The 12145-nt window shown below is 39.9% G+C and overlaps 1 protein-coding gene across 1 annotated transcript; it reads left to right on the top strand.

Moving 5' to 3' along the window:
- Positions 1–376: 376 nt before the first annotated feature.
- On the top strand, positions 377–11932 carry LOC114568431 (CD209 antigen-like protein E). The gene is made up of 6 exons (XM_028598053.1): positions 377–527; positions 766–876; positions 9392–9544; positions 10487–10632; positions 11049–11161; positions 11772–11932. Exons 1-6 carry the CDS (start codon positions 377–379, stop codon positions 11896–11898), a joined length of 801 nt encoding a protein of 266 aa, XP_028453854.1. The 3' UTR covers positions 11899–11932.
- Positions 11933–12145: the final 213 nt, after the last annotated feature.

Genomic DNA, 12145 nt, shown 5'->3' with positions numbered 1-12145 from the left:
TATACTTCACTTCCTCTAAAATAAGTGTCTGGTCCAACAACAGTTCCTGTGTCAGAGAGGTGTGTATACAGCTATTCAAAGATACGTTTACTTCCTCAGTTTTACAGTCAGGAAGAAACTTTACTTTACTTCAAGATACTTTTATAAAGTTCATCTGAAGGGTTTCATAATTCCAATTCCCAAATGACTGAATGCCTGAATGTGAGTCATATTTTAAGTTAAGTGGAACTTTTTGTCTAACAGTAACAAATGTATTATGATGTGCATCTGTTTCAGTGGTTTGTGCTGCAGCCACTTCCTGTGTTAAAGGAGTGACCAACTTAAAGACAGACAGTGAGACGGAGAATACGTTCAGTTCAGTTTTTAGTTTGTCAAGATGTCTGCAGATTCCGTCGCTGCGCCACGTTTGAGCCTGAATGTGAGATATAACAGAAACATCCAAGAGAACAGTGGAGAGGAAGAGGAGAGTCAGGTGAAGATCTTAGAGGATGAAGAGCATCACGCTGATCTCGGGCCACAAAGAGCCAGTAATTCTGAAATGATGATTGTTGTAAAGGGGAAGTTCATCTCAGTTTACATGTGGCTTTATAACAATTAGATACTGAATAAGATTTCACAATTAATCAATCCACCATTGGTCACCATTAACTCTGGGTCATTATCAGGTGTCTCGGTGCTGTAATCTGGTGCCTCGTGAGTCATTATTCTTATTGTTGAAACTTCAAACATAATAAAACATGTTGTGGATGTATTGTGTCTCTGTAGGACCACACACTCAAACCAACCCTGCAGCCAACAACAGAAGGTGTTTCAAAGCTACTGCAGTGACTCTGGGAGGGTTTTATCTTCTGATATTGGCTGGACTCTTCATTCGCTGTGAGTACTTTGTTTTGATACAACCTGTCATATCTTAAAGGAGATATGTTATAAAAACATACTTTTCCAGTTATTATATACATTTGGGTATCTGTCAGGCTCATTAGAATATACTTCCTCCGATTGAGTATTTCCGCCCACAGCTTAACAACTACCTTTTGCATAGCTGCGCCAAATTTTTTAAATAAGCCAATCAGAGCAGACTGGGCCTGGAGAAAGGCGCTAAAACAGTGGATGTTTTGATTCTTGTTCACACTTGATACTTAAATTGTTAAAGGGACTTACCATCTCCAACAGAAAACACTGTTCACCAACTGCTCCAAACAGCTCTATTGTAGTCCAGCCTTTACTTCAGAGACAAACGTGGTCACTTTGTAACACACGTTATAATGCTCACCTAGCTGCTAGCATGGCACGCCCTCATACTCTGCTTCTGACTGGCTACCCAACCCTGCTCTAAACCCAACCACAACTATTGGCTTAACCGTGATAAAGATCTCTCCCAAATGGATTGACAGACGGTCAATAACTTGTTCTAAAGCAGGATATCCATTTTAGTTCATAAACTGTCATTGTAACTTTATTAAACATTACAAAGTTCTAGCTTAGGCAACAGAAAGAACTGTAAACAGCATTTCCTGTTTTGGCCAAACTGTTGAACTGCTGTGTGGCTAGGTGTGGGGTGTGAAAGCCTTTAACCAAGCTGTGAATGAATGCTATTTATACATTTTTGAGTTTTACACAAATGCATTTGTTGTTATAAAATAAAATATGGTTTAATAAAATTAATCCAAAGATTGGACAATGCAGTGCCCTCGCTGAAGTTAAGAAAACCACCGGACTGGAGTTACTATGTGTTTATTCAAATATATTAATTTAATAATTAATAAGGTTGTGTGTGTGTGTGTGTGTGTGTGTGTGTGTGTGTGTGTGTGTGTGTGTGTGTGTGTGTGTGAGAGTGTGTGTGTGTGTGTGTGTGAGTGAGTGAGTGAGTGAGTGTGTGTGGTTTTTTGGTCATTTACCAACAAAACGTACAGCGAAAGACCGTGCTAACCATTTCAGACCATCCTGCCAACCTGTATACATTTTGACATCAATGTAGACTGTAACGTTGTTTCACTCTAAAGTCGCTGAAAGCTGTCAGCTTTCTGCAGTGGGCGGGGCTGCTGCTCAGTTCCCCCCGCGACTGACGCGCGCACACACACACACACACACACACACACACACACACACACACACACACACACGCTGGATGCAGGAAAAACCGGAGATGAGACGACAAAATGACCTAAATTGAGGACACCTACGCTCGTTATTGTAAGTGCTCTGTGTACTTTGCCACTTTAGGACCAGACTCTGAGAGGAATCCTCCAGTCGTCCAAAGGAAGACTCTCAGGGCTGCAGCACTCTGTCTGGCAGTGCTCTGCTTTCTGATGATGACTGGAATCATCCTCTTATCTGTAAACTGTAAGATAAAATAAACTTCACAACTACTGAGCCACAAATACTGAACCAAGACACCATGGTGTACTTAAAGCGTAACTCTCGCCAAAATGCATCCTGGGGTAATTTTGTGACTGTACGTGAGTCAAACTTTAGTTTAAAAGCATATTTAGGACCGAATCGCCACTTTTAAGATTCACCGTATTCTTGTTTTTGGGTCCAATGGGCTTTTGAATGGGAGTACTAGGCGTCATTCTCTATTTTCGAAATACTAAGAAGGCTCAACACAACATGAAACTTTGCTTGAAGTATTACCAGGAGCTCTACACATGAATGAAAGCATTGACAACATTGTTTGTGTACCCAGATTTAGTAAAAAGAAAGTTTTTGCAGCATTCACCGCAGCTGTTGTTGTTTCCGGCCACTACCACCTCGGCAGCCAAAACAAGTCAATATCCGAATGCGAATGAACACACTCCATATGAGGCTCCTTTTTCAATTACAAGGTCAATATTGTTTTTCAATAATGACAAAACAACGACTTATCCGTGCATTTATATGGAACTAAGCTTTAGGAGCTTTCCGTCTTTACTCTCCTCCTTGTTACGTTGCATTCAGAAATCGATTGTTTTTGACTGATAAAATCACTGCGGCCGGAAGGCAAGGCAAGGCAAGGCAGCTTTATTTATATAGCACATTTCAGCAACAGGGCAATTCAAAGTGCTTTACATAAAACATTAAAGAGCAGTTAGAAAACAATTAAAAAACAATAATAAACAAATTAAAAACATTAAAAGACAAGAATAAAATTGATAGTGCAGTATAAGAATAAAAGTTACAGTGCAGTATAAGAAATTAAAGTTAATAAAATAGATTATTTAAAGAAAAGCAACATCAAAAAGATAGGTCTTTAGCTTAGATTTAAAAGAACTGAGAGTTGCAGCGGACCTACAGGTTTCTGGGAGTTTGTTCCAGATATGTGGAGCATAAAAACTGAACGCTGCTTCCCCCTGTTTAGTTCTGACTCTGGGGACAACAAGTAGACCTGTCCCAGACCACCTGAGAGGTCTGGGTGGGTCATAATGTAGTAGCAGATCAGAAATGTATTTTGGCCCTAAACCGTTTAGTGATTTATAAACCAGTAAAAGTATTTTGAAATCAATTCTTTGAGGCACTGGAAGCCAGTGTTGAGACTTCAGTACTGGAGTGATGTGATCCACTTTCTTGGTTTTAGTGAGGACTCGAGCAGCAGCGTTTTGAATCAGCTGCAGCTGTCTGATTGATTTTTTAGGGAGACCTGTAAAGACACCGTTACAGTAGTCAAGTCTGCTGAAGATAAAAGCATGGACAAGTTTTTCCAGATCCTGCTGAGACATAAGCCCTTTAACCCTTGATATATTTTTAAGGTGATAATAGGCTGATTTTTTAATTATGTTAATGTGGCTTTTAAAATTTAGGTCTGAGTCCATGACTACACCAAGATTTCTTGCTTTGTCTGTTGTTTTTAACATTGTCGTTTGAAGCTGAGCGCTGACTTTCAATCGTTCCTCTTTTGCTCCAAAAAACAACCACCTCCGTTTTTCTTCATTTAATTTAAGAAAGTTCTGGCACATCCAATCATTAATCTGTTCAATGCACATATTTAATTGTTGTATTGGGCTATAGTTCCCTAGCGATAAGGTTATGTAAATTTGTGTGTCATCCGTGATAACTATGGTAACTTATTTTGTTGTTTTCCATAATCTGAGCCAGTGGAAGCATATAGATGTTGAACAGAAGAGGCCCCAGAACTGAGCCTTGGGGAACTCCGCACGTCATATTTGTATGCTCAGATGTATAATTACCTATAGACACAAAGTAGTCCCTATTCTTTAAATAGGATTCAAACCACTTTAGTACTGAGCCAGAAAGACCAACCCAGTTTTCCAATCGGTCAAGCAATATGTCATGGTCTACCGTATCAAATGCAGCACTGAGATCAAGTAATACTAAGACTGATATTTTGCCACTATCTGTGTTTAAGTGGATGTCATTAAAGACTTTAACAAGAGCTGTCTCAGTGCTGTGGTGTGGTCGAAAACCTGACTGGAAGGCATCAAAACTGTTGTTTAGCGATAAGAAAAGGTTGAGTTGTTGAAAAACCACTTTTTCTATGATTTTACTTAAAAATGGAAGGTTTGATATTGGCCTATAGTTGCTCATTAGTGTCGTGTCTAGATTGTTCTTTTTTAGGAGTGGCTTGATGACTGCAGTTTTCAGGGCCTGTGGGAAGATACCTGAGAGCAGAGATGTGTTTACAATCTGTAGAAGATCAGAAGCCAAACAATTCGAAACATTTTTGAAAACACCCGTTGGTAGAATATCAAGGCAACAGGAGGAGGTTTTCAGATGTTGTATTATGTCCTCCAGGTTTTTAACGTTGATCGTATGAAATTGTGTCATGTTGGAATTTGTTTTGCGTGCACACTGTGACAACACATATCCTGTACTTGATATGGAAGCACTGACTGTTTGTCTAATTTTCTGAATTTTGTCTGTGAAGAAGGAGGCAAAGTCATTGCAAGCCTTGGTAGACAACAGTTCAGATGCTACTGGTACTGGAGGGTTTGTTAATCTATCAACAGTAGCAAACAAAGCACGTGAATTATTATTGTTTCTGGCGATAATGTCAGAGAAAAAGGACCGCCTTGCATTCCTTAGTTCCAGATTATAAATGCGAAGTCTCTCTTTATAAGTGTTATAATGGACCTGGAGATTAGATTTTCGCCAACTGCGTTCAGCTTTTCGACACTCTCTTTTTTCTGTTCTCACAACTATAAAATTTCTCCATGGAGATCTTTTCTTACCAGAGACAGCTTTGACCTTAGTGGGAGCAATAGCATCAATAACATTCATAATTTTACAGTTGAAATTATCTACAAGCTCAGTGACTGAGGCCCCAGTGAGGGCGGGTGTAGAGGAGAAAAGCTGAATGAATGATTCACTGGTGTTTTCAGTGATATACCGTTTTCTGATTAACTTTGTTTGAACACTTTTGGGCAGAGAGATAGTGCCGTTAAAGAAAACACAGGAATGATCAGAGAGAGCAACATCAGTCACCACAACCTTGGAAATGTTCACACCCTTGGAGATAATCAAGTCCAGAGTGTGCCCCTTATTGTGCGTGGGCTGTGTCACATGCTGAGTCAGTCCATAGCTCTCAAAAACACAACACAGTTCTTTGGTCCCTCGGTCCTGGGGGTTGTCAACATGAATGTTGAAATCACCAGCAATAATTACACGGTCAAAGTTAATACAGATTATAGACAACAGTTCAGTAAAGTCGTCAAAGAAGGTTGCACAGTATTTAGGTGGCCTGTAGATATTTAGAAGTAGAGCTTGAGGGGAGGATCTTAGCTGAAGAGCCACATATTCAAAAGAAGCAAAATTTCCGTAAGATATTTGCATACATTGGAATGAGACATTAAACAAAATGGCGACTCCACCTCCTTTCTTATTCACTCTATTCTCACTCATAAAACTGAAGTTAGGGGGGGCTGACTCAATGAGAACAGCAGCACTGTTATTATGGTCCAACCAGGTTTCAGTTAAAAACATAAAATCAAGATTGTGGTTGATAATAAAATCATTGATTAAAAATGATTTTCCTGCCAAAGACCTAACGTTTAGTAGTGCTAGTGTTAGTGCGTTTTCATTTTTTGGGACAGACTGTGGCTGAAGAGGAATGGATGCTAAATTTGCAAAGTTTGCTGTTCCGTGCTTATTCACCATTCTTTTTCTATTACCTATCACAACATAAATTGTGGAAGAATCTAATACGTAGGGCCCAGGCTTGTCTTGGAAAAAGTCATGAGTGCTACTAGGCATGCAGCCTGGACCCGGCCCATATCAGTTAATGCTTGCTGCATTTTGCACACAAGCATCCTTATCAGTTTGGGGAGAAGGAATTAACTGCCGTCCTCGAGGGGGCAGAGGTGCCTGGCGTTTTACGATGGGAGAAGGAAGGGGCATACATACTTGGTTCCAGCATTTACCAGCTGCTTCATCTGGTCAGTGAACTCCAACATGGGGATGGGGGAAAGAGGAGAGAGCGACGTATCCTTAAAGAGGTCCTCAAAGCTTTCGTGGTTGTCAAAGGGGTTTGAGGAGTGTTGGACGGGTGAGAAGGGGTGTTGAGATTTCTCATCTCCGCTCTGTGGTCTCCCATGGTCAAATCTTTGCTCAGGTGGGGGCTGTGGTGGCTCACTGCCGCACTTTGTTGTGTCTTCCTCTTGTTTTGGTTCATCTTGTCTCGTGTCCTTGGCCAAGGGAGCAGATGTGTGGTGCAGAAAGTAAAGTAGGCTAGAGGTGAACAGCTTTACTCCTGGCTTGTTAAGGAATAGTCCATCTGCTTTAAAAAGATGTCTGCAGCCACAGAAAATGTTAAAATTGTCAATGAACTGCATAGAATGGTTGTTGGTACATGCAGTTGAAAGCCATCTGTTCAGTGCCAACAGTCTGCCGAAACTCTCAGCTCCTCCTCTGACTGGCGGTATAGGGCCACTGACAAACACCTTTGCATTTAGGGAGCTGACTGTGTTCAGCAGATTCATAAAGTCACGATTCAGCACTTCAGACTTTTGCTTTACAACATCATTTGACCCTATATGCAGTATAATGTTCTTCACAGTTGGGTGTGCTGCTACGATATCTGGGATTCTTTGGGCCAAGTCAGACACCATGTCTTTGGGAAAACAGAGTATTTTGGTGTTTTTACTGTTTTTTATATCTTTCACAGCAGAGTCACCCACAATCAGAGTTTGGGGCCCAGTCATTTTCTTTCCCTGTAGCTTTTTACTTTTAGAATTGCTCTCAGTCCTTACCCTGCTGTGTGACGATGAGACGTAATCCAGGTCATGTCCAGGGTCCTGCAGCAGAGGAGCAAATCTGTTCTTCACCTGCACACTCAGTTGTTGGGGAGGCATTTTGTTGCTGATTTTCCCTTTTGCAGCTGTCCACGACTGTGTCCTACTAAGTACAGGGGTTGAAGAGGCGCTCTGCCTGGATGGTAATGCAGGCCAGCCGGTCGTATCACAAATCTCAGGGCGCTGTGTCCTGCCCGTTAGTCGTCCTCCCATTTCCCAGGAAAATGATTTACTCTTAGGCTTTGCACCAAAAGAGTTCCAGGGAGGACTACCACTTGTTGATTTATTATCCGTTCCACAGCCCTCCTGTTTCTTTGTGGTCTTGCTGGTGCTAGTTAGCCGTGTGTTAGCATGCTTTTGTCCATTGTTTTGGGTCACTGGTAAAGTGGTGTCATTTCCACATGATCCGTTCACTTCCATATTTACTTCTAACCGGTAAATTTTGGTTTCCAGAACTGCAATCTTCTGAAGGAGTTTGTAGTAGTCCTCTATGGAGAAAGGTGGCATCTTGCTGCTAATTAGCTTTAGCTACAGTCACTTTAGGACAGGCTTGAGCTATTGGTAGGCCACGCTCACGCAGAAAAATGTTCAAATATGACAATAGCCTACTATGTCTCCAAAAAATGTATAGTCCAGTGATTTATAAGTATCCAAGAGCCGCTGCTCATAGTTTCTCTCAGAGGAAAAGCAAGATTATCAGCAGAAATATGCAAGCAGAAGCAGGAGCAAGCAATAGAGCGTCTGCACTGTAAGAAGCAGGAAGTACATGGAAACAACAAGAGCTACGGTGAGTTGCACAAAAACTTTCTTTTTAGTAAATCTGTGTACACAAACAATGTTGTCAACACTTTCGTTAAGGTGTAGAGCCCCTGGTTATACTTCGAGCAAAGTTTCATGTTGTGTTGAGCCTTCTTAGTATTTCGAAAATAGCTATTTTGAGACTAGCATGAGAGTGCCCCTATCACTCCCATTCAAAAGGCCATTTGACCCAAAAACGAGAATATGGTGAATCTTAAAAGTGGCGATTCGGTCCTAAATATGCTTTTAAACTAAAGTTTGTCTCACATTTTGGCGAGAGTTACGCTTTAAATCAGCTTCAGGCTCTAAAGGAAAGGTTCAGGTTTTTACTGACATGCCATATATATGCTGAAATATATTTTTAGTTGCTGTAATTATTCCTAATCACTGTTAAGCGATCCCTTCCTAACACGATTCCAATGTAAGAAATAGGGGGGCAAAACCAAGGGGGTAAGCTTCGCTTCAGAATTCGAGCCATCATGGCGCCATTTTGTTGCTAACTGGCCATCACCTCCTGCTAGCATTCCGCTGACCGCCATTTTTTTTTTACGTCACTTGACTGCGAATAACTTTACATCTGAAGCGTTTAAAGACTCTATTTGTCCGTTGTTTAGTTCCAAAGAAACACGACAATGTATAAAAGGCTTCATTACCTTGTACCTCACGTTATGGCTCCGTAGCAGACGTTTTTGTAAAAATAGGCTAACGATTGTGTCATAACCAAGTGACATACTGTCGCATAGTAGAGGAATTACCGTATAGTACAGGAGAAGCTCGCAGGCAGTTTCGACTTACATGAGATGTTTAGGTTTAATTACTAATGTTAACTAGCATGTTAGTGATCAATAATTAGCCTGTGCCCATGTTATCTCCTTACATACACCTACACTCTCCGTATCTGTAAGATTGGGAATGATTGACATTTCTCTTGGCACAGCTACCAGAAGACTTCACACTTTCAGACACGTTGCTCACGTCCCATTCTCTCAGTTGGAGGCTGCGCAGTAAAGCTGGCCATCACCGGAAAAGTGCTTCTAATAGCCTTCACTGGTCTCTGTCCAGAGCAACGGGGTCTATTGGTCCATTATATACTGTCTATGGGCAAAACCAGTCTTCATTCTGTGTTAACATTCAGCTGAAACTTTATCAACACAACACTAGACTACAAGGATGTTTCCTTCATACCACCACTCAGCAAGGAAACACTGTCAGTGGAAACATGAAGAGAGAAAATTGTACTAAAGACATATTCAGTTTGAGAAAGTCAGACTAATGAGACCTCATGCAAGCTTGTCTTTAGTTTAAGCAGAATGATTTGGTGTTTTTGGTCTTTTTTTGACTTTGTTATAATTTTCATATTCATCTTTCAGTCACTTTGCTGCAGACCAGATACGACCAACTGAGCAACAACAACAGTCAGTTACAGGTGAACTACAGTCTGTTACAGAGCAGCTACCAAACACTGAGTGCAAATCACAGTCAGTTTCAGGATGAAGTAAAGCAGCTGAAGGACAGAACTGAAGGTAAGAAAAGTTTAAAACCAGTAAACTCCTGTATTATTTACAGCATTTGGAGTGCCTACTAACCCAGCAACTGTGAAATAAGACAACTCAGTCAGTTTTTTCATGGCTGCCTAGATGAGGAAACATGCGATTCAACAAGCTCTTCACATTTGACTTCCCTTCCTCTGTCACAGTCAGGCTCATTAGAATATATTTCCCCAGACTCAGTATCTCCGCCTATGGCTTAACAACTATCTTTTGCATAGCTGCGTCATATTTTTTTTAAATAAGCCAATCAAAGCAGGCTGGGCTTTTATAGGAGGGCTCTTAAAGAGACAGGCGCTAAAACAGAGGATATTTTGGTTCTTGTTCACATTTGATACTTCAGTGAAGAAGTCAGTGATCCTCTATTTACTATTTACAACACCTCAACATATAGAACAGGTTAAAAGACAGACACACCAAATAACTACATTCTAGTTTGAAATAATGAGTGATATTTCATTATGCACAGGATATATAACTTAATTCTGTCTTTAGCTTAAAGCAGAATGATTTGTTGTTGTTGGTCTGTTTCTTATTTTGTTGTGGATTTCACTGGATATTTATTTAGTCGATTTACTCTTTCATAGTTTCAAATTCTTATTTTACATTATTTTTTACCTTTCTTTATGTAACTGTTGTTATTTCTGTCCTCAATAAAGGCTCACCTTATCTTATATTTCAGTCACTTTGCTGTAGACCAGATATGACCAACTGAGCAACAAATACAGTCAGTTACAGGATGAAGTAAAGCAGCTGAAGGACAGAACTGAAGGTAAGACAACTTTAAAACCAGTAAACTCCTGTATTATACACACTTACATCATAGACCTTGATTGTGTAGTTACCGTTGATTATAACTGTTTCAACTCCAAGTCTTATCACTTTGACACTGAGTGATGTGAAATCTGTCTTTAAAAGTTGTTAAAAACTGTCCTCATGGATGGACGAGCTTTGGACGCAGTTGGTACTTTAAATCAGAAGAGGAGAAGACTTGGTCTGGAAGCAGAGCTGACTGTCAGCAGAGAGGAGCAGATCTGGTCATCATAAACAACAAAGAGGAACAGGTGAGTGTGTTTGTTTCTGAGTGAGTGATCTTAGCGAAAAATAAATTTAATGGAAATATTTAAATATACATAAGTTAAATTAGAAATCTTTGGAAAATGACCTTGGAATGTTTATTTTCCTTTTTAAAATGCATTCCTATGAAATTAAATGTTAACTGTCTTATGAGTAGCCTACAAAGTGTGCACTTCCTCATGTGTTCTCTGTTTCTCTGCTGAGTATAAATGTCTTTCTTCTCTTTCCTCCATTACTAATGTGTGTTTACTGTCATGCTGTTGGGTCCAGTCCTCAGTGTGTGGTGGACCGAGGGATCCCTCTTGTGTTTGTTGTGGCTGATGAAGTCACAAGATGACTTTACTACAACAGAAATGCTGAACTGTGAACAGAGAAATGATTGTTGTCTCTTATCAACTACTAGAAGTTTGTTACTGAGCTGAGTAAGGATGAAGAGACCTGGATTGGTCTACGGTATGAATGGACAAAAGGAGAATGGAAATGGGAATGGTTGGACGGATCACCGCTGACAGAAACGTGAGACATTTTAAAGGTTTTATGTTTCCATCACAATTCCATCATGGTCACCATTTGTCCCTAAAGTAATTATAGGTTTACATTGAAATACGCTGAGTTGGTTGAGAGAGAGAGAGACAGAGAGAGAGAGAGAGAGAGAGAATCATTTATTCTATTCTTTTGTTATTGTTGTTTCAACGTACCCTTAGAGGGACATGCACAGAATTTGTTTATTATCTGCATTTATATCATAATCATCCTGTTTACTTGTATTATTATATCAGATGTATTTACTCCTTGTTGTTTATATGCTTGTTTGTTCTTATGCTTTGGCAACATGGTTGTATTTTTTTTCATGCCAATAAAGCAACATGAAATTGAAAATTGAAATTGACAGAGAGACAGAGAGAGAGAGAGAGAGAGAGAGAGAGAGAGAGAGAGAGAGAGAGAGAGAGAGAGAGCTGTTAGCAGCTGTTACAGATCACATCACTTTACAGAACTTAATCTTAAATGAGTTATTGAAATTTACAGATAATATACATATTTAAATTGAAATTAAACAGTTTATTTCAAATTAACAACAATCAGGAGTTTCAGCTTTTTCAGATTTTTCATTTCATTTGTCTGACAGGTTCTGGGCAGCAGGACAGCCTCAATATAACGGTTACTATGCTGCATGCTGCAATCAACAAGGAAAATGGACACAAGGATATTATAATGATTACAGGAAGTGGATCTGTGAGAAAAAGATTCTCTGAACTTTTTGATGACCGAGAGGTGTGTAGTGTTGGGATCAGCTTTGTCAGATCAGACCAATTCTTTAACATTTACTCAGCTGTTTATTCTGTGTTGCTAAGTAACCTGGATTACAGAGATATTGTTCCTCTGCACTTCATAGTGCACAATCTGGTTAGAAGTCATGTGTACTTACTCTGTAGTCTTACAGGATAATTATAATAAAAGATAATAAAAACATGGATTAGCAGGTTGTTTTTACCTTAACTC

This window comes from Perca flavescens, chromosome 14 (genome assembly GCF_004354835.1).
Source record: "Perca flavescens isolate YP-PL-M2 chromosome 14, PFLA_1.0, whole genome shotgun sequence".
Classification (NCBI taxonomy): Eukaryota; Metazoa; Chordata; class Actinopteri; order Perciformes; family Percidae; genus Perca; species Perca flavescens.
The sequence above is the reverse complement of the archived record's forward strand: the minus strand, read 5'-3'. Positions and strand labels throughout refer to the sequence as shown.

What these genes read in the sequence shown, in the direction of transcription:
- LOC114568431 (XM_028598053.1), top strand. Translation starts at nt 377, where the DNA reads ATGTCTGCAGATTCCGTCGCTGCGCCACGTTTGAGCCTGAATGTGAGA. An exon ending in TAAACAACAAAGAGGAACAG is followed by an intron (nt 10,633 to 11,048) that starts GTGAGTGTGTTT and finishes ATCAACTACTAG; the next exon opens with AAGTTTGTTACTGAGCTGAG. An exon ending in GGATCACCGCTGACAGAAAC is followed by an intron (nt 11,162 to 11,771) that starts GTGAGACATTTT and finishes TTTGTCTGACAG; the next exon opens with GTTCTGGGCAGCAGGACAGC.